At 40.3% G+C, this 20,543-nt stretch overlaps 2 protein-coding genes across 3 annotated transcripts in view; one reads left to right on the forward strand and one right to left on the reverse strand.

Moving 5' to 3' along the window:
- Positions 1-9,861, forward strand: part of raver2 (ribonucleoprotein, PTB-binding 2) — a 97,160-nt gene extending 87,299 nt beyond the window's left edge. For both annotated transcript variants that reach the window (XM_013275818.3, XM_013275819.3), the window contains one exon: positions 1,008-9,861. In XM_013275818.3, coding sequence (XP_013131272.1) covers positions 1,008-1,148 — 141 coding nt within the window. In that variant the 3' untranslated portion in view covers positions 1,149-9,861. The remainder of the gene's footprint in view (positions 1-1,007) is intronic.
- The window catches only part of jak1 (Janus kinase 1), a 30,781-nt gene continuing 18,874 nt past the window's right edge, over positions 8,637-20,543 (reverse strand). Inside the window, exons 12-25 of the mRNA XM_003452341.5 lie at positions 18,825-18,934; positions 18,396-18,548; positions 18,207-18,294; positions 17,988-18,115; positions 17,704-17,842; positions 14,915-15,066; positions 14,613-14,763; positions 13,718-13,806; positions 13,089-13,281; positions 12,677-12,801; positions 12,418-12,590; positions 11,674-11,791; positions 11,109-11,219; positions 8,637-10,347 (exon numbers count right to left, since the gene is read on the reverse strand). Of these exons, the coding sequence (XP_003452389.1) occupies positions 10,207-10,347; positions 11,109-11,219; positions 11,674-11,791; positions 12,418-12,590; positions 12,677-12,801; positions 13,089-13,281; positions 13,718-13,806; positions 14,613-14,763; positions 14,915-15,066; positions 17,704-17,842; positions 17,988-18,115; positions 18,207-18,294; positions 18,396-18,548; positions 18,825-18,934 (1,871 nt within the window). The 3' untranslated portion in view covers positions 8,637-10,206. The remainder of the gene's footprint in view (positions 10,348-11,108; positions 11,220-11,673; positions 11,792-12,417; positions 12,591-12,676; positions 12,802-13,088; positions 13,282-13,717; positions 13,807-14,612; positions 14,764-14,914; positions 15,067-17,703; positions 17,843-17,987; positions 18,116-18,206; positions 18,295-18,395; positions 18,549-18,824; positions 18,935-20,543) is intronic.

Below are 20,543 nucleotides of genomic sequence, written 5' to 3' on the forward strand. Positions count from 1 at the left end.
CACTTTAGACTGAAACAAACACAAAAACAGTTGCTAAAAACAATAAAGCTGAGCTCCAGGCAGCAGTGTGATGTGTACAGATTGATGTCAGTGCTGCCACTGATTTAAATACCAGTTCCCATTTGAAGGTCTATGCTGGTCTGTATTAGCTGCAGTAGCTCCACACGTTTCTGCTTTCAAACCTAACAGTGCAGTGTTATAAAGCCTGCTTGCTTAGAATTTGTTTCCTCCTTTTTCTCTCTTAAGTCTAACCAGTAGACTACCATTCAGTGCAGCTTTTATTTATGTTTTTCCCCGCATAGTTGAAGGCCGTTAAAGCCACTCAAGGAGACAAGGAGGTGGAAGAGATTCACAGAGCGAGAGAGAGTGCACAGTGACGTAAACAGACCGGGGCCAGACGTCTGAGCTAAGCCTCATCTCCACAAAGATTTACATTTGTTTGTGCAGCCAGCCTCCAGCCCTGTCTCACAGAGGCAAAGACCTCTACGCTACTACACATGAATGCATGCAAACTCAGGATTTTTGCTTATTTGTCAAAATTGCACAAACCTGTACGCTTCTTTGTCACCGACCTATGTTAGTTGATCATTTCAGTAATTTAGGGTTAATCTCCTGCAGATCATTAGCATGGCTGCACTTGTTTCAGTAAGATGCAGAAAACAAAATGTTTAGTGACTTGTTTTTTTTATGTCAAGTAATGCACTGACTGCAGAAACATATAGTAGCGGACAACCCAAGAAGTCCCGAGATGAATGAAATGAATAAAAACAAAATTTTCAGCGTGTCTCTTTGAAGTGGCAGTTGTGACAATATTATTTTGGTAAAATGGTCTGAAACCAAGAGTAATATTCCTGGGATAAACAATAAAAAGATTTCCTTTGTATTTGAAAATGAAATATAAGGTTTTTATCGGTGACTTTCCAACTTTTTCATACACGTCCAGGTCAAACGTCCATAATCCCTCCTCACCTCTGCCTCCCCTTCTCTTCTTGTTTCTAACCCATCAGAACCAGACGAGGGGCCATAAGAGGGAGTATCCTCAGCTGGCAGTCCAGGAAGTGACGGCATCAGATGGGGCCTACATCGGGCAGCACTCGCAAGGCCTGGGAGGGCAGTACGCTGACTACTTTAAGAGGAAGAGGCTCTAGTTTGAACCGAACCACCTTGAAGCCTAAAAGCTTAGGGGAGGGAGGCGCAAACAGCTGGATGTCACAGCTCCCTCTAGTGGCCTTTCTGTGGCTGCCATTTTGCAATCCTACAAAAGTCAGTGTTGAGTTTGGAAGATTTAGGTTTGCAGATGGCTCGAGTGAAATGAAGCCATAGTGCTCTTTGATCTTGGCACGTATGTACACACACACGCACGCACGCACACACACACACATATATATACACACAGTGTTATTTTTGTCCTGTTCAAGCCTTAACTCTTTAACTTAAGCTGTTGTTTCACAGTCAGTGTGTTAACTGTACTTAACTACTATTATCTTGTACAATTTTTCTAATATATCATGTAAATTGAAGTATATTGCATCTGTACGTACAAGCTGCTTTTGTATTTGCAAGCAGGGCGGCCCGCCGTCTGCCTCTGAAACTGTCTTAGGACTGGCCATGCAGCCAGCTATCTCTCTCCCCCCCCCATCCCAGTCTCCCTTTTTTTTCAAAAGACTGAACGTGTCTGATGTCGCACACTCGCCCTTTGATTTGTCAGCCAGTCTGACATCTGTTTGTTCTCGCTTCCCTCTTTTTTTCTCTTTTCTTTTTATTAGACCAGGTTTCTCTTTAAACCCCCCTCCCCCGCTGAGAATTAGAGTACGTGTGTGTGCGTATTTATGCACGTGTGTGTGTGCCGCTTTGCTGTATCTGTAGGAAATGTCAGCCATTTCAATCCCAAGGTTTGGGAGCACATCAGGAAAAAAAGGGCCTAAACCAATCAAAGCCCTTAATTTAATTACTAAAGCTTCCCTCAATGAATGGACTTTTCTTACAATGACTGGATGGATAATAAAAGGCTGGTGTAAATACTGCAGTGTAATACAGAATATATAAAGCCATGTGTAACAGACAATATCACATACAATGGATGTTTCTGAGCTCCTCTGCGAGCCTGTTGTACAACATGAATGAAGGTAAAACCTTTAGTGTCTGATTTGTTTTGTTTATACCTATACTGTTATATATTTGTAATATAATAATATTCCGAGGCAATTCAAATAATTTAGTAATCAAAGCAGGTTTCGAGTGTGTTTGCTTTTGCGAATAAAGTTTTACTCAAATCGCTATAAAAAACGTGCTGTTGCTTCTCTCGTGAGGAGCAAAACTTAGCTGGATGAAATGATCAACTGATGGCTGGCGGTGGTGAAACAGCTTCAGGGCCACCTTAAAAAAACAATATAAGCGGTTTGTTTTTAGCCAAAAACAAAAGCATTTAGTCATTACTGAGAGATTTAACTGGCAGTGACATTTGAAAGTCATTTTGGATACATTTGCATGGTGTGCATATTGCATAAGTCGCTGTTATAATAAAACAGTAAGATAGTATGCTGTATAAGATGGTCTGTACAATTTTCAGCGCTTTTTTCTTTTTCTTTTTTTGCACACAAGATGCTACTAACATGCTGCTTTGCATGTGAGTTTCTGCACTTTAATTTCATGCTTGTAGGGAGGGTCTTTTTTATGTGTGTGTTTGGGGGTAAATTATCAAAGTGGACCTATTCTGCTCATTACCACCATTGACAATCTTGGACTCTGCTAGAGTAGCTTTGCATGATTTACAGGCTTACATTGGGCTTCATCCCCTTACTGAAAAAGACCACGCCCCCTCTTTAGGTCGACTTTATTCTGATTGGTCCTCAAAAACAAAATACCTCATTATTTGAAAATGTGTTCTTATGAAGAAAACCATAATAGGTCCACTTTTATGTGCATTTTTCTGCCGGTGAGATATTTGTGGCACAGACAGTATCCAGGCAATGTGTGCAATGTTCATTACAGAGGAGAGGGCTTACTTTTTTTCTTCATAATGGTTTGGATATTAGGTTTGTGCATGCTGTGTCTGTGTCTAACAAACTGGCAATAACTAAGGTTCCTGCTTCTCCTGCTGGAAGGTTGAATGTAGAACTTGTGCAGAAGTTTGCAGTGTCAACAATTTTGCCGTTCACGCAGCGCCAAGTGAAACTTTCCTCCTCCTTCCTGTCTGTCTTCACGTTCTGCTCAAAATCAATTTTTTTTAATATCCCGTGCAGAAAAATACACATGTTGTTATGGCAACCACACTGAAAAACACATGCTCCCAACTGGTGTGAACACCAGTGACTGGTGATATCAGATAATGTTCACACGCTCGTTTAGTCCAGATAATCTGGTGCGAGTTTGCTGCCGCCGGTGTGACGGGTGTGCTGAATGTCAAGATTGTTCTTAAAATGGAAAAAAAAACAGTAAATTATGGGCAATAAACAGACACGCTCACCTTCCTGTTTTCCGTTCCGTCTTTTTCTGCTGGTTTGCAATAAATTGGACTCTCACATGCTCCGTGATGTCGCAGGTCTTCAGATTACAGTGAAGCCAGTGAAAACTGTCGCACAACTTCCCCATCTCACAGCTCCACCCCATTTTATCGGAACGCCTCTTATCTTATCTTTATTATTTTATTAGCCATTTAAAGGCTATGAAACTTTAAGATGGGCTGAAACATTCCCCTAAATCTCTCTTTGAAGTTCATTTTGAGAACATGGGTACAACCCTGAATACAGCAGCAGCTTTATATGCCTGCACAAACCGAAAAGTCACCAGGCAGAAATCTTGTAACTAAAGCTGAGACTCAAAACACATGCACATCCAAATGATTAAAGTGCACTTATTCTGCTCATACCTCCACATTGTTGATCTTGTTGGACTCTAGAGTAGCTTTGCATGATTCACAGCTTACACTGGGCTTCAGCCACAGACTTAAAAACACCACCCTGATTGGCCGGTTCTGGGAAACAAAAGGTGCATACCTGGAGAGCTGCGTGGCACAGGGGTGGAGGAGTATAGTAATTAAAATCATGTGAGCATTGTCACAGCATATGTCTGTCCCAGTACCTTCCCGTTACATACCTGTAAATTTAAAAGCACAGCAGCAATATGAATTTGCACATTAGATAAGTTCAATATCTGCTGAGCTGTTCTCTTAGATGGCTCCTTTGTTAGAAATTAAGGAGAGTGAACCTCGTTTGGCCCATGAAGTCTGTGTCAACAGTCAATCAACTTCCACGTGACCCTCTCAAGCACTTCTTTTAATAGATTACTTTCCCCCCTGCTGTACTGTGCTTTGCTCGGGTCTCCTGTGAATCAGCTCAAACTGCTTCAGTAGATTTTATGGCGACGTGGTCGTCTGGACTAGTTGGCTGTGCGGCCTGTCTCGGGGCCACAGTTTGATTTGCACCGAGTGCTTTAAAATAAAAATAAAAGCTGGACTCCAGCTCTGCTCTTCTTCTTTTTCTGTCAGGTGACAGCTCTCACCTCCACCTCTTTTAAGTTAGAAGCGCCCGTCTGTGTCAGCCTCTGTGTGTGTGTTATGAGCAGGGCCTCTGTTTGTGTAGATGAACAGCTGAGGCAGCAGACTTTAAAATGCACTGTTTGCTTTTCTGCTTTCCTGCCTGCCTGCCTGCCTATCTGTCTGTGTCTTCCTAACTGTCCAGTCTGGATCCTCTTACTAAAGTCAGTGACGCCTGAATTATTTTAGTGGTTTTTCATCAGTTGTTTTTTGTCTGCGTAGTGTTGTTACTATGTACAATATTGCAGAACGTTTGAAAACTGTGGACTAAATCCTTTCGATTTCATCAAGCTTGGATCTTTTAGACCTTGTTTTCTATCACAGAAGTACCTTTGCTCTTTTTAAAACATTTTTATTCATTTATAAAACTTCCCAGAAAATGTATTCAAAGTCAGGAAAGAATTGTCTGAATAGTTTGGAACTCAGCCCCCAGTGAGCTAAGTAAAGAAATGAGATTCAGTGTAGTGCCATTGTTTGAATGTACTGGTTTATTAAGACTTGGCAGTAATTCTATTCTTCTTCTCATATTTCAGCGTTAGCGATGTTAGCTGGTGTAACATTAAACAGGTGGCATTGTTGAGCTAACGCGCCCCGCTGTCCTTCTCTGCCCAGTTCACACAGACCTTGTCCTTCCACTATTCAAGCTGTTATTCGTCAGCCACTTGGGATAAACAGAGCAAACGTGTTCTGCAAGAAGTTTTTTTCAGTTATTGATTACATTTGCATCTAAGAGAAGTGTGCAGAGGCCCCTATAGACTAAGCACATAAGAGAGGGAAAGCACAACAATGAAATTAAACATGCAAAAACCCAAAGGTTAAAAGAGAAATTGTTACAGTCCCAGGATCTTTTAAGGGCACTAATAAGCAGCAGTGCTACAAGGCCCATCAGGCTCATAAACTGTAAATAAAAGATGGACCTGTGAAAAGTCAACCTGCATTTTTTAAAATCTTCATGGCCAGTAGGGGGCGACTCGTCTGGTCTAAGAAAACGATCCTACTTTTTGCTCTCGAGGTCTCACTGTCTTGTTTCAGGTCGTCTTCAACGTGTGTATTTTAGTAAAATGTGATTCTCTTGTAGTGAAATGAAAAAGCAGGATATGATTTCAGTACTGACTTTGTAACTGACTTGCTGCCGTGTGGTCATGCAGTGCACTCACGTTTCAAACCATTGTGGCTTCACTAAACTGTGAAAACTATCCCACAAAACAGCATCCATTTTTGTTTGCTTAATATACAGTGTACAGTTGTTCCTCTTCCCTGTCTTCACTTGTCTGCGCAGGTCAAAGAGTCCATCCTGTGTGCTGGTGTCTGTTTTTGTAGCGCTTCACCTGTTTGTTTTGGGATGTCTAGATTTAGGCTTTTTCTCTTTTTCCTCTCTGTCTGTTTTGTCCTTTGGGGCTGCTAGAGAAACAGCTACACCATCCTAACTTCAAGCCCAGTGTTATTTTTTAAGCTCTTCCTTCACTTCTGCTTTGATCATGAACATTGCGCGTCTACCAATAGCAAATATGCATCGTTAAACTGTGTTTGCCACAGCTTCCAAACTTCCATTTGTCACCCCTTCAGTAAATACCTCCTTTGTTTCGAAGCTCTCTTAACGTTACTGAATTTGCACATTATGAGTTGAGCCAGGGGGGTGACTTTAGCTGGTGCTGTGTACGCGCTTATGGGACTGAAGCTCTCTGAAAATGGGCTTCTGACAGCTAATGGGAGTAAGGAGAGACGGGCTGAAAGAAAGAGAGCGATGGATAAACAACTCCAGCTGCCTTCAGCTACTCAGCCTGCAGGAATATCTTTTTCTTTTTTTAAAATTCTGTCTGCTTGCTCAGTGAAGTGTTTCTGTCTGCCAGACTCCTGCATGTTGCATGTACCTGTAGAGCTGTCACACACACACACATACTCATACTCCAGCACACTGGAAAATGTCTCCTCTCATTTGGTAGAATATGAGTATTAGATGGACTCTGAAACACCATTTTCCCACTTCGCTCTGGCGCAGTTCTTCTGTTTAGAGCAGAATCTCAATGAAGACATAATAAGACATTCATATAATTAGGCGTGTTAGAGTGAATCATCCAGCCTCCTCAACAAACTCAGAAAAACATTCATGTGCTCTGAGAAAGGTTCTACAGCAGCTTTAACTGTGGACCCAGAGACGTGGCTTGGACATGACTGATTACTCAGAACATTTTCAAATGCAGCTTTATGCAGGACAATCCAACTAAATTAGTACCAGGTACATTTTAAAGGATAAGACTGTGTGTTTCTATTATTGTCATCCATTCCATTGCAATCCCATTAGCTTCAAAGAATGATTTTAAAAGATCCTTGCAATCCTGGACCTGGTTGTAGTGACGGTTTTATTTGAGAAGGCATGTGTTGGGACTGTTTGGCCTATATTATCACGCAAAGAAAGCAGAACTGAATGTGCTGTCGGATAAAAACGAGGGCTTACAGTAGCTGGGAAGTATGTTTATCCCATCTGGGTTTTACACGGAGATTGGTTGGTTGGCCCTTATAAGTTTTAAAATGATTTCTACATTGACAAGAGGCACCTGAACGCACCTTTAGTTCGTGAGAGGGCGGGGGGAACGGGCCACCAGCCTTCAGCCTTCAAACAGAAAGTAGAAACTGTGACATGTCTGACTGGCAGTTTAACACAGCTGAAAATGATACACTGCAGTTAATGCATAGCGTCTGTAAACACATACACCAGGGGGTGCTGTGGTGCTGGCTCAGTTCAATTCACTTTTATTCATATAAATAGTGCTTTATATTAAGGTAAAGACCCTACAACAATCACATGACCCCATATGAGCAAGAGTGGGAAGGAAAAACTCCCCTTTAACAGGAAGACTATGAGGAAAACAGGACAAAAGGCACATTGCTGATAGTTAATCATTTGTGCTGTCCAGTAGGATTTTGGGAGAGAATTACAGGTTTTTGGTTTCACTGTGCCTAAACCAAACCTTTGCATTCTGGAGAGTTTTTAATTTGTGCATTTAAACGCTTGGTGCAGTGTAATAACTCAACATTTTTGACTTTGTCATTTGCCTCCCATCACAAGCTACAGGTCAAGATTCACTGGTGTCACTTCTCTTTTCTCTATGTTGTTAAAAAAAAAAAAAGAACCTGTGTTGCAATATTATAATCTTCCTCCCAATATTCACAGTACAAATACCAATTTTTATGGCTTTCACTAATGTTGAGTTCCAGTTCCTTTGTTTTTGTTATCGGGTATTGTTATATGGGTTAGATTGGTAAGATAAAGGGCAGTTTCTTTATTTTCTGTGCCTCTCTGTACCACCAGCTACATGTGACGGCCTCCTGACGATTGTACACACGAACTGAAGGATGCTCTCCAGTCTTGTGTTGCGTGGTTGATTTTTAGACTTTAGAGCTCTGGATAAACTATGTGCAAATACAACTTTAACAGAAAAAACAAATGAGTTGTTAATAGACTGGAGCTATATAAATGACATGAAAAAACAGTCGGGCTGATTGTCTGAGAGCTCCGTTTCCATTAGAAGAGAAAATGTTGTGTCTTGTGCAGTTTAGTTGAATTGTGATTTATTTGTTTGTAGAATTTGCACAAACACAGCCAAATCCACAATTTTCTTTCTTCTTTCTGTTCTTGTGTAAACTGAGCTCCCTCTCAGCATCAGTGCGATGCCACTGTACTCAATATGTATCCTGCGTATTACACAAGACCAGCGTTGATGCTGGACTTTGCAATAGTGAATGACTGCGTGCGTGTGTTGATCACAAAGCTTTGCAATACTCAAGTATTTCTGAGGGTTTTTTTCTAACACATTTTAATGGCTGTAGATGAATCTAGGATTTGCTGTTGCTTATTGCTTTGTAAACAGCTTCTGCTTTTTAAGTATGTGGAGTTTATTTTGTGTTTTTTTTTTTCTGACCTGAAATATACAGTAGATTTTGCAAAAGTTTTATATCACACTTACATTGATATTGTTTTACTGTGAATAAGGTCTTTCTAGAGCAATCTTAGCATGCCTACTTGCAAACTGTAATGTACAGAACCAACTGTTTTCAGAAGGTGATGATACTGAATTTGGACTGACAGACAAAACACGACACAAACATTGATTTTATTTATTTTTTCATGGTGTATTTATGGATAATTTTAAATTCCATAAGTCATACTTACATCTTTTTTTTTTGAAAAATATATATTTCTTTTGTCTTATTTAGAGCAGAAGGAATTGTCTTTTACATTCCTAAATAAAATGTGGGCTGAAGCACATCCCTCTCCTGTTGTTGTCGCCTTTATGTAGACTCTACTGTTTCTGGGGTTGACATACATGACTGAGCGTAAAGTTTCTTGCTGCATATCTAAAGCCCTCTGCTCAAATGTTACAACATACACATGGATAAATGCACATATACACTGTAAAATGCACAGACGATATGACTGTTGGAGAAATTATACTTTTTTAGCAAATTGGGGGGAGAAAAGGCTTGCACACGATGTATAAAATCACCACTTTTCCTATTGTTACATCATCTAAACGTCCCTCACAGACAATCCGCAGCAGTGAGAATTGGCTCTACTTCAAAAAATGAATCTATATATTTGATATATAGTATTTGTGGTTCTGACTAAAAGCCCCATAACAGCAGAGAAAAGTAAAAGTAAAACTGTACTGCCCTCAAGTGCCTCTCGCAAGTATTGTACTCACAAATAACATTCGACTGTTAAGCTATAACAGATCCATCCATTACATCGAAAGAACACAAAAAATAACAGATTTTCAGTTCCTGTGCAAACGCAGTGCTTGCATTTTTTCAAATGGTCCACAAAATTGCCAAAACGCTCAAAAGATTTTAATTTTCTTGTTAATCAGGAAAAAAACATGGAAATTACAAGTAAGAACTGATGGTTTTTAACCGTGCAAGTATTTAATCTGTAAAACAGTCACGACAGTGGGGTGGAAGAAAAAATGCTGAATGACTACTGGCTCTAATGACATGCCACTTCTCTGTGACTGCATGTGCACATCACGAACAGCAAATCCAGATGTTTATCACACATAATTCCTAGGCTCAAATCTGGCAAGTTTCTCCCAAAAAGAGGAGTCCATGAAACAAAACAGCAGTGGCACAAAACTCTGAAGCCACAGCTTGGATATCTGTGGTTATGTTCCATCTTCTTTATCCCATCCATCCATCCATGCAAGCTTCTCTAGCGTGATTTTGCCAGCTAGCCATCCCAAATAAGGCTGTGATGTAACCATTATATGCAGGCAAAAAAAAGAGTCCCTTCCTTGGCTTTTTTTTTTTATCTTTCCATTGTCCATCATCAAGAGTCCTGCATAATTCGAAGGTCTTTGGGCCACAATACAGTGCAAATTGTTTATAATATTCAAGACAGCTGGAAGTAAGCGATCAGGTCATGTAGTATAGAATAAGGCTAAAATATTTTTCTAATACGCTTAACTGAAAACAGAAAATCTGAATAAATGTGAAATAAAAACGTTAAAAAATATAGCCGACTATGCCATGGTAGTTAAAAGTTTAAACGTGAGTATGAAGGAGCGTGACTTTACAATAAAGCTGCGCAAGCAGATGCTGATCTGAAGGAGGGGCAGGGGTCAGGATCTCCATTTGCATCCAGACTGGCAAGCAAAGTCCGCTTCACTGCGAGCGCCTCAGAAAGTTGGTTGGCTGTTTTGTTGCTGCTGCTGCTGTTGGGCGAGCTGTTGAGCGGTGGTGAGCTCCTCGATCAGGCGCTTGAAGGTGATCCTCCTCTCGGGTGACTGCTCCCAGCATCTTCGCATCAGCTCATACACCTGTCAGGGAAAAAGAAACAGCAATCAAAAGAAGTTTCGTTAAAAATTAAAACTCTAACAAAACTGCAGCAGCTCTGACTCGCTACACTTTTACATCTGATGCTGTCAGTTTTCCTTGGAGGGATGCTTAAATGCCTGAAACCTCAGCGTGACCTGACTGCATGTTAAAACTCACTGAATCATTTTCATTTAACATAAAACCAAAGATTACATTAAAACCGTTCCCTATTTAGTTCTGCTTAAATAGGTCAGGAAAGAAATGAGTGTCCCTTTACTGAAGTATGCCATAAAAGCACAGTGAGGATACTGCTATTATTAGCAATATTTCAGGAAGTCAATCCACATCTCATGTAAATCAGACATTTCTACAGAAACCGACATCAGCAGTTTCTGTAGAAATGTCTGAAAAAGATATCTAAAACCAGCATCAGTGGTTAACGGTTCTTCTTTAAAGAGCAACGTTATGAAAGGAACCCAGTTTGTGAGTGAAAAACTGGTGATTGCAGTAAGAAATTACTGGATTACGAGTGAGAACGTCTCATTTTTGTACCCAGCAATGCAAAGATGAATGTCAACTATTTAAGGTAAAAACTCACAATGAATGAATACAACGCATCACACATTAAAAGGCCCATATTTACCTTCTCTTGAAGCCTACTGTTGCTGTTGTTTTTCTTTCAATATGCTGTATTTGAATTTGTGTAAAAAAAAAAAAAAAAAAAAAAAAAAAAAGCCAAGTCATTACTGCTGGTAATACTTACAGAGTCAGGACAGTCCTTAGGACATGGCAGCCTCTTTCCTTCTTGCAACACCTTCACCAATCGGATGATAGTCATCTGACCATGAGTTTTACCAATCATTTCAAGGAAGCACTGTGAGGGTAAGGACAAGGGGAGGTTACAAATGGAAAATATGCTACATGCTGAGCTTTCTCTACTTTTATTTAGATGTGGGCCATGGAAATACAACTTTAGTCATAGCAGTGCTGAACACACACACTCTGTGTTGCAGGTTTAATGGCTTTTATTTTCTAGCTTCCATAATTCTTCAATCTTTCTAATTTGTGCAGGTTTATTAGTGCTTCTGGAAGCAGCAAAAAGCCTGATGTAAAAAGATGTTAATGATAAAATGAGCTCTTAGCATTGGCTCGAGCTACTTTGGAAAGCTCACGGTGGAGTCTATCATCTGCCACTCTGGCCAAAGACCAACACCATCTGCTACATACAAATATGTGTTTGCCATTTACTTTACACGACTGGCACAGTACATGTACTTAATGCAGAATCGCAGATAGGAAATATTAGTAAGAAAGTGCTGCACACTTACCGTCATCGGGCTCTTGGCAGAGTCGCAGTAAGTGAGGAGTTCATACATCGTCACCCCAAAGGACCAAACGTCTGAAGCAAGGTAAAACTTACAGAGAGTCAGACACTCTGGAGCATACCTGAAACACAAAAAGCATAAAGGCTCAGTCACTGTGACAGTTCCTTCTTCACGCTCCCACTATACTGAGAGGTTACTGAGCAACATATAGTGTCCTCAACTGTATGTTAACAGCAGAGCTAAATATTACACTTGTGTCGCTGTGGAACTGTCACAAGGTTACAAAACCTGAGAGGTGCACACACCCAGCCCAAACAGCACCAAAGCACGGCTTGTGCCAACGGATGTGACGTCACTTTTGGTGACGTGTGTGTGAGTTGGAGAACAGAAGGTACAATGGGCCAGTAATAGTTCACCACTATTAAACACTGTTTCCTTGTTATTTGTTATCTTAGTTTAAAAAAACATAATTAAAGCTGCTTTAAAGAGATTAATGTCCTCATAGAATAAAAGAACTTGGACTGACATGGTGTGCATTTTCCTATCATTTTAGTGCAAACACATCCTTGAGGCTTAATTATCTGCCGGCTGACACCAGAGTCAATATATTGCTAGAAAGAAAAGCCCTTATATGCCTTTTTTATATTAATCCTACCAATCCATTTCATTTACCTTCTGACACCCCGTCACCACCACACACACACACTGGTTTTCAGCTTTTATCTCTTTGTTGTCCACTTGACTTACCAGAAAACAGGGCTGTCATTCTCGTCCTTGACTGTGTAATAACCTTCGTTATCCTTGATGCTCTTCGTGAGGCCAAAGTCTCCAATCTTCACAGTCGTCTCGTTCTCCATCAGCACGTTTCGGGCAGCCAGGTCACGGTGGATGTAATTTTGAGATCCCAAATAGTCCATTCCCTAAAATGAATTAAACACAGTGTCACGTTTGATCAGGTTCAGAGTGACCAAAAGGAAATGAAGGAACTGAAGAGAAGGTGCATTACCTTGCATATCTGCACAGAGTAGCTGAGCAAGGTGGGGATGCTAATCCTGGCTCTGTTTCTGGGCAGATACTCCTTCAAGCTGCCCAGTGGAAGATACTCCATGATCAGCTTAATAGCCTGACCACCTATAGATTCATAAAAACATGCAGTCAGACTTTGTGTATACATGAAATTATATTTATTTATTCTGATCTTTGAAAAACTGAAACACTCGTTGCTGGTCTGAAGGTTTATTCCAGAATCTATTTATGGTCTTCAACAACAAGTATGTCCTCGCTCAATTTATAGAGTCAAACTAAAAGTTAACTTCTAATATTCGGTTATGTCAGTTTCTCTCTCAAACACTTCACAAAGTCATAACTTTAAAAACACATTCTAAATCTTCATCATCATCGTGCAGTGGACAGAATACCTTCTTCTTGGGAAATGCCCTTATATTTGACTATGTTTTCATGGTAGAGATCCTTCAGGATGTCGATCTCTCTGGAGAGGTTGTTGCTCTGCTCTTCTCGGTTCTCAGGCTTCAGCGACTTCACAGCCACCAGCTCGCCCGTTCGGTCCCCCCTAGGGTCATAGCGGCATAGCTCCACCTTACCAAAGTGACCCTGCATGAGAAACATGAACCAAATTTTAAGTACTGAACAGCAAATGAACAACTACATGGGAGGCTTCATCCATTGGCTCGTTTAGTTCGTCTAGTTCTGTTATGCTCAGATCACAGAGAAGCTGTGAAGGTCCTAGGGATAGATGAAGGCAGATGATCTGCTGTGGTGACCCCTAAAGAGAGGGGCTACTGCAATATATATATATGTATGTTTGTATATATATCTATATATATATATATATATCTATATATATATATATATCTATATATCTGTAAGCTTACACCCACTGGACAAAATAGACTTAAATTATATTTAATGAAACCATTTGTTCATGTCAGCTGAGTGGCCAGGTTTTTTGTGCGTCAGTCTAATTGCTAACAAAATGAATCCTATGATTGGCTCAACACGAATGAAGATAGACACAGCAGCACTGTACCTCTCCCAGATCTCTGATCTTCCTGAGAAATCTCTTTTCAAACATGGTTGGGTCAACATCTGGTGTTGGCTGGGGTTTGATAGAAGGGTCTGAAAGAATAAGAAGAGGCATATTCATTAGGCACACTAGGGTACAGCACGTCTCTCCCACAGCACATGCACGCTTGCGTCATAGGAAGTCTATTGTGGTCGACGTTTTCACTAGAACTTGGTGTGGTTATGTAATTACCTGTTTGCTCATGTTTCCACATAAATGGCTACTTCTGGCAGGACAATGTATCACTCAGGCAAAACCTGTTAGGTGTCATCATTTTGAATATTTACCTAATTCTAACAAAAAATTCAAATACTCACAAACAGTGAGAACTATAGTAGTGTTATGCTTGAAATAAGTTTGTCCTTTAGGGTTTCATTATATGATAAAACTGGCTTGAGTAAAATGGGTTGCAGTATCCAATTCTAGCCAGCAGGTGGAAGAAGAGAGTCTAATATGCTGCCATGGGGCCCATTTGAGGGGCTGATCTCTGACAATGCACTCAGTGAACTTCCTCAAGAACATCTGAGTAGTGTAAACAACTCTGTTCACAGCCTGATACTCCATGTGATACAAAGCATGCTTCATATTCAGGTAACATACCGATATTTAAAAAATAAAACAAACAAACCCAAAAAAGATCACAATGTTTAAACTTGTACTTTACTTCTTTTGTAGTCTTATGCAGTGTTAATGGCTTAAATTGGACATTTTTCAACTTCGAGCATCTAGAAAGAATAAAAGCTGGACACAGTAGCAATACGATGACTGAAATCTAATGCTGCTCAGGTTTCGTATGTGCAGCCTCTTTATTAAGTGCAAAAACTGTTTTTATATGACGTGCAGACATACTCAGACATACTTTTTTCTATGAGCTGATCCATCTCTCTGACAATAGCCCTGAAGAAAGGTCTCTTCTTGGGGTCATAGTTCATGCAGTGGGTCATGAGTTCAGCTAGCTCTGTGCAGTCCGGGGTGGCCAGTTGGCACTCTGTTTCATAAAATCTCTCCTTCTGCTCAGAACAGACATGAAAACACGTATGAACAAGGTGCTGCATGAAAACTGACCTGTTGATACGGATGGACAGAGATGGTTAAAAAGAACAGAAAGAAGCCGAGGGACACTTGGTTGGATTATCATCAGTGCTTGTGTGTGCTCTTTACCTCTGTGAGCTTCTTGTCTTTGAGTGGAACCTCGCCATCATAGCAGATCTCCCACAGAGTGGTACCGAATCCCCATTTGTCAGCTGCGACACCCAGTGACGAAGCATTCCTCACACACTCTGGAGCGATCCATGGGATACGATGCACACACTCTGCACAAAGTGGACACAAACAAACTCCACTTTTTTAAAAGTTACACTTGCAAGTAAATCAGTGAAGACAGGCTTAAGCTTTTTGTAATAAACACATTTTAAAATTTAAAAAAGTAAATAAATCAAGCCAGATATACTGAGGTGAAGCTAAAGTAAGTAAAGATAACTGATGAAAGCTTCAAAGTGCAAATGCTGTCATGTTAAAATATGACATCAGGAAAGTTTCATGAAGCAAAAAAGCAACCGTGAACAACATGTTTTTACTTAATTATCGAATCATGGCTGTAACAGACACCAGTTTGTTCTTAATAAATGTCTAAAAAACCCAAAGCATATGCATGTGTGTGTGGACTTTTCACACTATTAAAGACAGCTCAGGGCAGGTTATGAGCCTACACACTCACCATGCCCCAATTCCAAAGAATAAAAATGAATTACAGTCTAGCTCTGACAGGCCAGTTGGCAGGTAGCCGACATAAAATGTTAAATGGCTGCTTGAAGTGAATTTTTAAAAAAGGCTTTGTATCGGCCAGCTCAATATATATATATGTAACTTTGACTGCAAGACGGGCTAAATGATTGGCTGACCTCCACTAGATAGATGAGCAGTGTAAGTACTAAGAGGTCAAGAAGGGAAGACACGGTGGGGGAGCCGAACAGATATCTGAGCGGGAAATTAGATAATTGAATGTGGGGGGGGAGAAAGAAGACAATGGATTAGAGGGTTTTGAGCAAAGTGATCTGAAATTGCTGGGAAGCACGGAAGACTGCTCCCAGTGGGTTTCTGAGCACTTTATCCATTATGTTCAATCAAATCCATGTACAAGAACATCGATGTCTAACTGGAAAACCAGTTGATCAGTAAAGTGATGGAGACATGGGGAAAAAAAACAGTAAAGTTCCGGGAACAAATGGTGAGGGAGGAGCGTTCCCAGGAGAATATGGCAGTGGGCATTTGTGCAGAAACATTTCTAACTGTTCTGTGATTTATACAAGCGCACTGGGTCATCACGCAACTTAGCTCTTGCAGAAAAACAGAAACATAAGCCATTTGAAGGTAGATGAGTCCTAGTTGTGCTGTCTTCTCTGAGTATAATTATGAAGCGCCTTGAGGCCACTTTTGTTGTGATTTGGCGCTATATAAATAAAATTGAATTGAATTGAATTGAATCCAAGACCTAGCCTTAAATTATGGTCTTTGACAGAAGCGGTCAACTACCTGTACTTCATCAGAAATATTATGTTCATTTTGTATCTTTTCTATGTTGAGTGGAAAGAAAATGAGGGCACGACAGAAGCAAAAAGAGAGAAAGCTAACAGTAGTCACCACACGTTTAAGTGATGAGCAGGAATAAAAATAGGTTTTTAAAATTGTTTATTAGATAAAGTGTCAGTCAAGCAAGCCAACATCGATGTGTCGTCGTTTCCATAAACCTTGTCCTGGTTTGTTTTTAAACTGGTTTCAATGCCAAATTAAACATCATCTGATTATGTTTGCAGTTTTATTTTGGATTATTTTGGCTTAAACATACACTTTGTAATAACAAGACTAACAGCAAGCAGATGGCTCTAACATCAGTGTCGTGCAAAAAGACACGTTGTCATGAATGGAAAAAGTAAATACGATAATGGATGAGGATGAGGAGGTTCTAAGGTAATTACTTAGAGCAAGATGGCCCAGAGCCAGCTTCCTAGTGCCTGTATTTAGCACAGAGCCTCGCCCTCTTCTGCCAACTTCCTTATTGCTTACAATTCCACCCACTTGGACACGACTGGAGGCTTTGTCCCCACAGCGAGCAAAGGTTGTATCCATCTTGATGCACGCTCAATCATCCACGTAAGGAAATACCAGAAAGTTGATTTTGTGGGAGAAACTTTTCGTAACCCACCTCAGTGACTTCCTCAGCCTCAGCTGACTCCAGATTTCCCCAACCTCCTAAGTAGTACATTTGCAGAATGACCGAAACTAACACCCCCGACGTGAGGCCAGTTTCATGATCATTAATATGCAGACTGTCTTGACCACTGATCAAAGGTCATGACTACCATTCACAGAGAGTTAGGGAATGGCCACAACCACAGCACTGTAAGATGGCCCCCTCCACAGATCAGAGATGGCCATTTCCTTTTCATGTAAATGGCCTCCTGGCCTCCGTGTGTAGGATGGGCTCATTCTCAGCACTGGAAGAGTGGCCACTGGCCTTTACATGTAAATACGCTAAGGAGACCTAGCCTTCTAGACAAGGTTGCTCTTCTGTGTTGTGCCATCCGCTTAGCCAGAGATTGTTTGATTTCCCCGATGTATAATTCACAACAAACCTCTTGGCTCTTAGCAGCTTGCACTATTACTGCTATACTATTGTATTACTATATTAGTCACCTGGATGAGAGGCTGAGTGAAATGTTTCTCGAACTGAATATGCTACATAAACAACTTTTAAGAAAGACACTACACATTCTTTTTTTTCTTCATAGATTGCACAATGACTTTCTGACACTCATCCACTGGTTTTACTTTCAGTTACAGCTGACTAGAAAAGTGGAAGTTACTGTGAAATTTTCCATGGCAGCTATTCTGTAACCATTTAAGTTTCATTTTTAGTAATCCAAACTGAGCCTGCCTGTATGTGGACTTACCCTCTCTAGTGAGCACTGTGATTGGTATTCCTGGGTCGCTGAGCTTAATGAATGGCCCTCCTTCATCGTTACCGAGTCCGTCTCTGGCCAGCAGTATGTTTTTAGCACACACAAAGCCATGGACCAGCTTTTTGTCCTCCTACAACAAACACATGACAGTACACATTTTCATCCATAATCAAGAGGATACACTTTTAAGTTTTTATAGAAGAAACTAATATCAACATCAATCCATGGCTAAAAATAAGTTTTCGTGGACTGTGTCTTTTGTTCTCCTCTCTTACCAAGTAACTGAGGGCTGATGCCAACTGCAAGGCCACCTGGAACTTCCACGATGTGCTGAGTGGAGTCTGTTGTCTCCTCATAAACACATCCAGTGGTCCTAGCTGGACAAACTCCTCCACCATGATATCTTATGGTACATAAAGAGAAAGGTGTCAAAAACCTTATAACAGGAACAAGAACCTCATTACACAACCACACCACTCCTAATATGCACTTACTCTCCTGGTGGTGGACACACACTCCATAGAGCAGCACAATATGTTTATGGGACACTTGTTGCATCTTACTGGCCGTTTCAAAGAAAGCCTGTCAACAGAAAGACAAACATTTCATTATGGTTAGATGTTACAGGATAGATACAATTTGATGGAATTCTCCCAGGATGTTCCAAATCATTAGGCGCTCACCATGGAGATGTCCCTGTGTCCAGAGCCCAGCACCTTTAGGACCACTTTGACTTCCTGGAAGGATGTATATCCTGCATCCTCCTCCTCCTCACCCTTCACCTTCAGAGTGCCCGAGTAAATGTTGGTTTTTGTACCTATACCTAGGTGCTCCTCCTGGTTGACACAACAGGGAGCCCAAAAGATTGTAGTGTTATACGTAAAGTATTAAAGCAAAAGTATACCTCCTGCAAGAAAGGCCTTTGCAGCATTTTATTTTTTCAATGTTTTTCAAAAACATTGTAACTCTCACTTACACATGCAACAAAAACAGAGCCCGGACTATAAAATGCAACGGAATGTATTTAAAATAATGTAAAAAAGTGTAATTTATTAATTTATTTAAAGAAAAAAGAAAAAAGAGGAAACAAACACAGAAGAGAGAAGGAGTACCTGTTCAATGTCCTCTTTGAGAATGCGTGGGAAGCTGACTTGATTGCCTGGCATGTGTCTCTTAGGGGCTGTTGCTCTGTTTTTGGTGGCCACAAGGAGATTCGAAATCTCTGTAACATAAAGAACGCAGATTTGATTGTAAGCTTTACATAGTAAAAAGATATATTTTAGGTTCTTATTTTTGCGAACAACTGTGTCCCCTCGTATAAAAATGGCATGTGTGTCTATTCTGTATTTATAATTTTAAATTCTGTTTAGAAAACTTTAAATCTACCTCTGTAGATGCTTTAATATCTTTAATATATTACATATTATTGATGTTTAATAAGATAAACTGCCATGCCTTTATTATAAAAATGTACAAATATCCAATAACATTAAAAGTATAAGCAAGAATGATTTTTACAATGAAGTAATTTATGTTACAACAGCCACAAATGTACAGATGATCATATATGCCCTGGCACTCTGAATGAAAAGAAGAACTGTGTTTAGATGTGGTAAAACAGGCACTCAAGAATTACGTCAATGTGGCAATGATGTGAACAGATATTCGTATTTGGCTACCATACTGATTCAGTTTATTTTTTGCGTATACAGAGACATGTGGGAGGAACAAGTGAAGATGTATCTTTGTGCCTGTTACCTATATGCATGTGTGTTTGTGGGTGTCTACTGCTGTGACAAAACCAACGCACTGTGGTTTAAGGGGGAAGAAAAAAACCCAGCATCTGCGCTCCATCATTTTGGAGAGCATCTCGAGCACTATTCTGTAACATGTAATCTGGGTTTTCATGCAAAAAGCCAAACACAGTATGCGCCCACATGTCCCATCGAATATTATATGTATATATATATCTCCTCTAAAAACCTGCCTTAATCTAGATACTTACGAAGCAACACATACTCACCCACTCTTAAACCCTGCAGCATTTTTCATAATTTATCTTACTGTCAGAACAGATAAACAAAAACCTGCGTAGAGCCAAAATAACAATAAATAAGTCAACTGCATACTATTCCCAGGAAGTGAGCATATAAGGGTGTTATTGTGGTAGACGGAGCGTTGTGCAACGCCTTATAAATATTTTAGCAGAGACAACACAGCACTTCGGTCTTTTGTCTTCCTCTAAAGCTCATCCTGACCAAAGACTAACCGAAAACAGCCAGCATTTAGATGACAATCAGAACCACAACACCCTGAACAAACACAAGCAGCCCAACACATCCATGCATAAATGGCTCTACCTTTCCCTGAGTGAAGTAAACAGAAGAGCACTAGATTGGCTCCGGAAACCCACATTTACAACTCTCTTCCTCTCTGACACCATTTTACAGAGACAAACACACACACACCTTTTTTCAGGCCAGACCTGCTTCCCCTCACTCTCAGTGAGTCACCTAAACTTCAAGAGCAATCCACAACTTAGAGTCTGCACAAAGTGCAAAACTGTCTTTTGATGTAAAAAAAAATACTGTTGGGATTCACTATAAAGTTGCAATGACAAGTTCACAAATTAAAGTAAGGGACAGAGTTTCTTTTGTGGCTGCTTTCTGCCAGTGTATTTCTATTTAAAGAGCAATCCATGAAGAACGTGTCAGAAAGCACAGAAGTCACTGCTTGTTGTTACTCAGCAGTGCACACTCACAGAGCTCTGAAACATCCGAAATCAATTTTCAAGCCAAGCCATTATTATGACTCAGAATGAGCTAGAATTA

Source organism: Oreochromis niloticus, linkage group LG17 (genome assembly GCF_001858045.2).
Source record: "Oreochromis niloticus isolate F11D_XX linkage group LG17, O_niloticus_UMD_NMBU, whole genome shotgun sequence".
NCBI lineage: Eukaryota > Metazoa > Chordata > Actinopteri > Cichliformes > Cichlidae > Oreochromis > Oreochromis niloticus.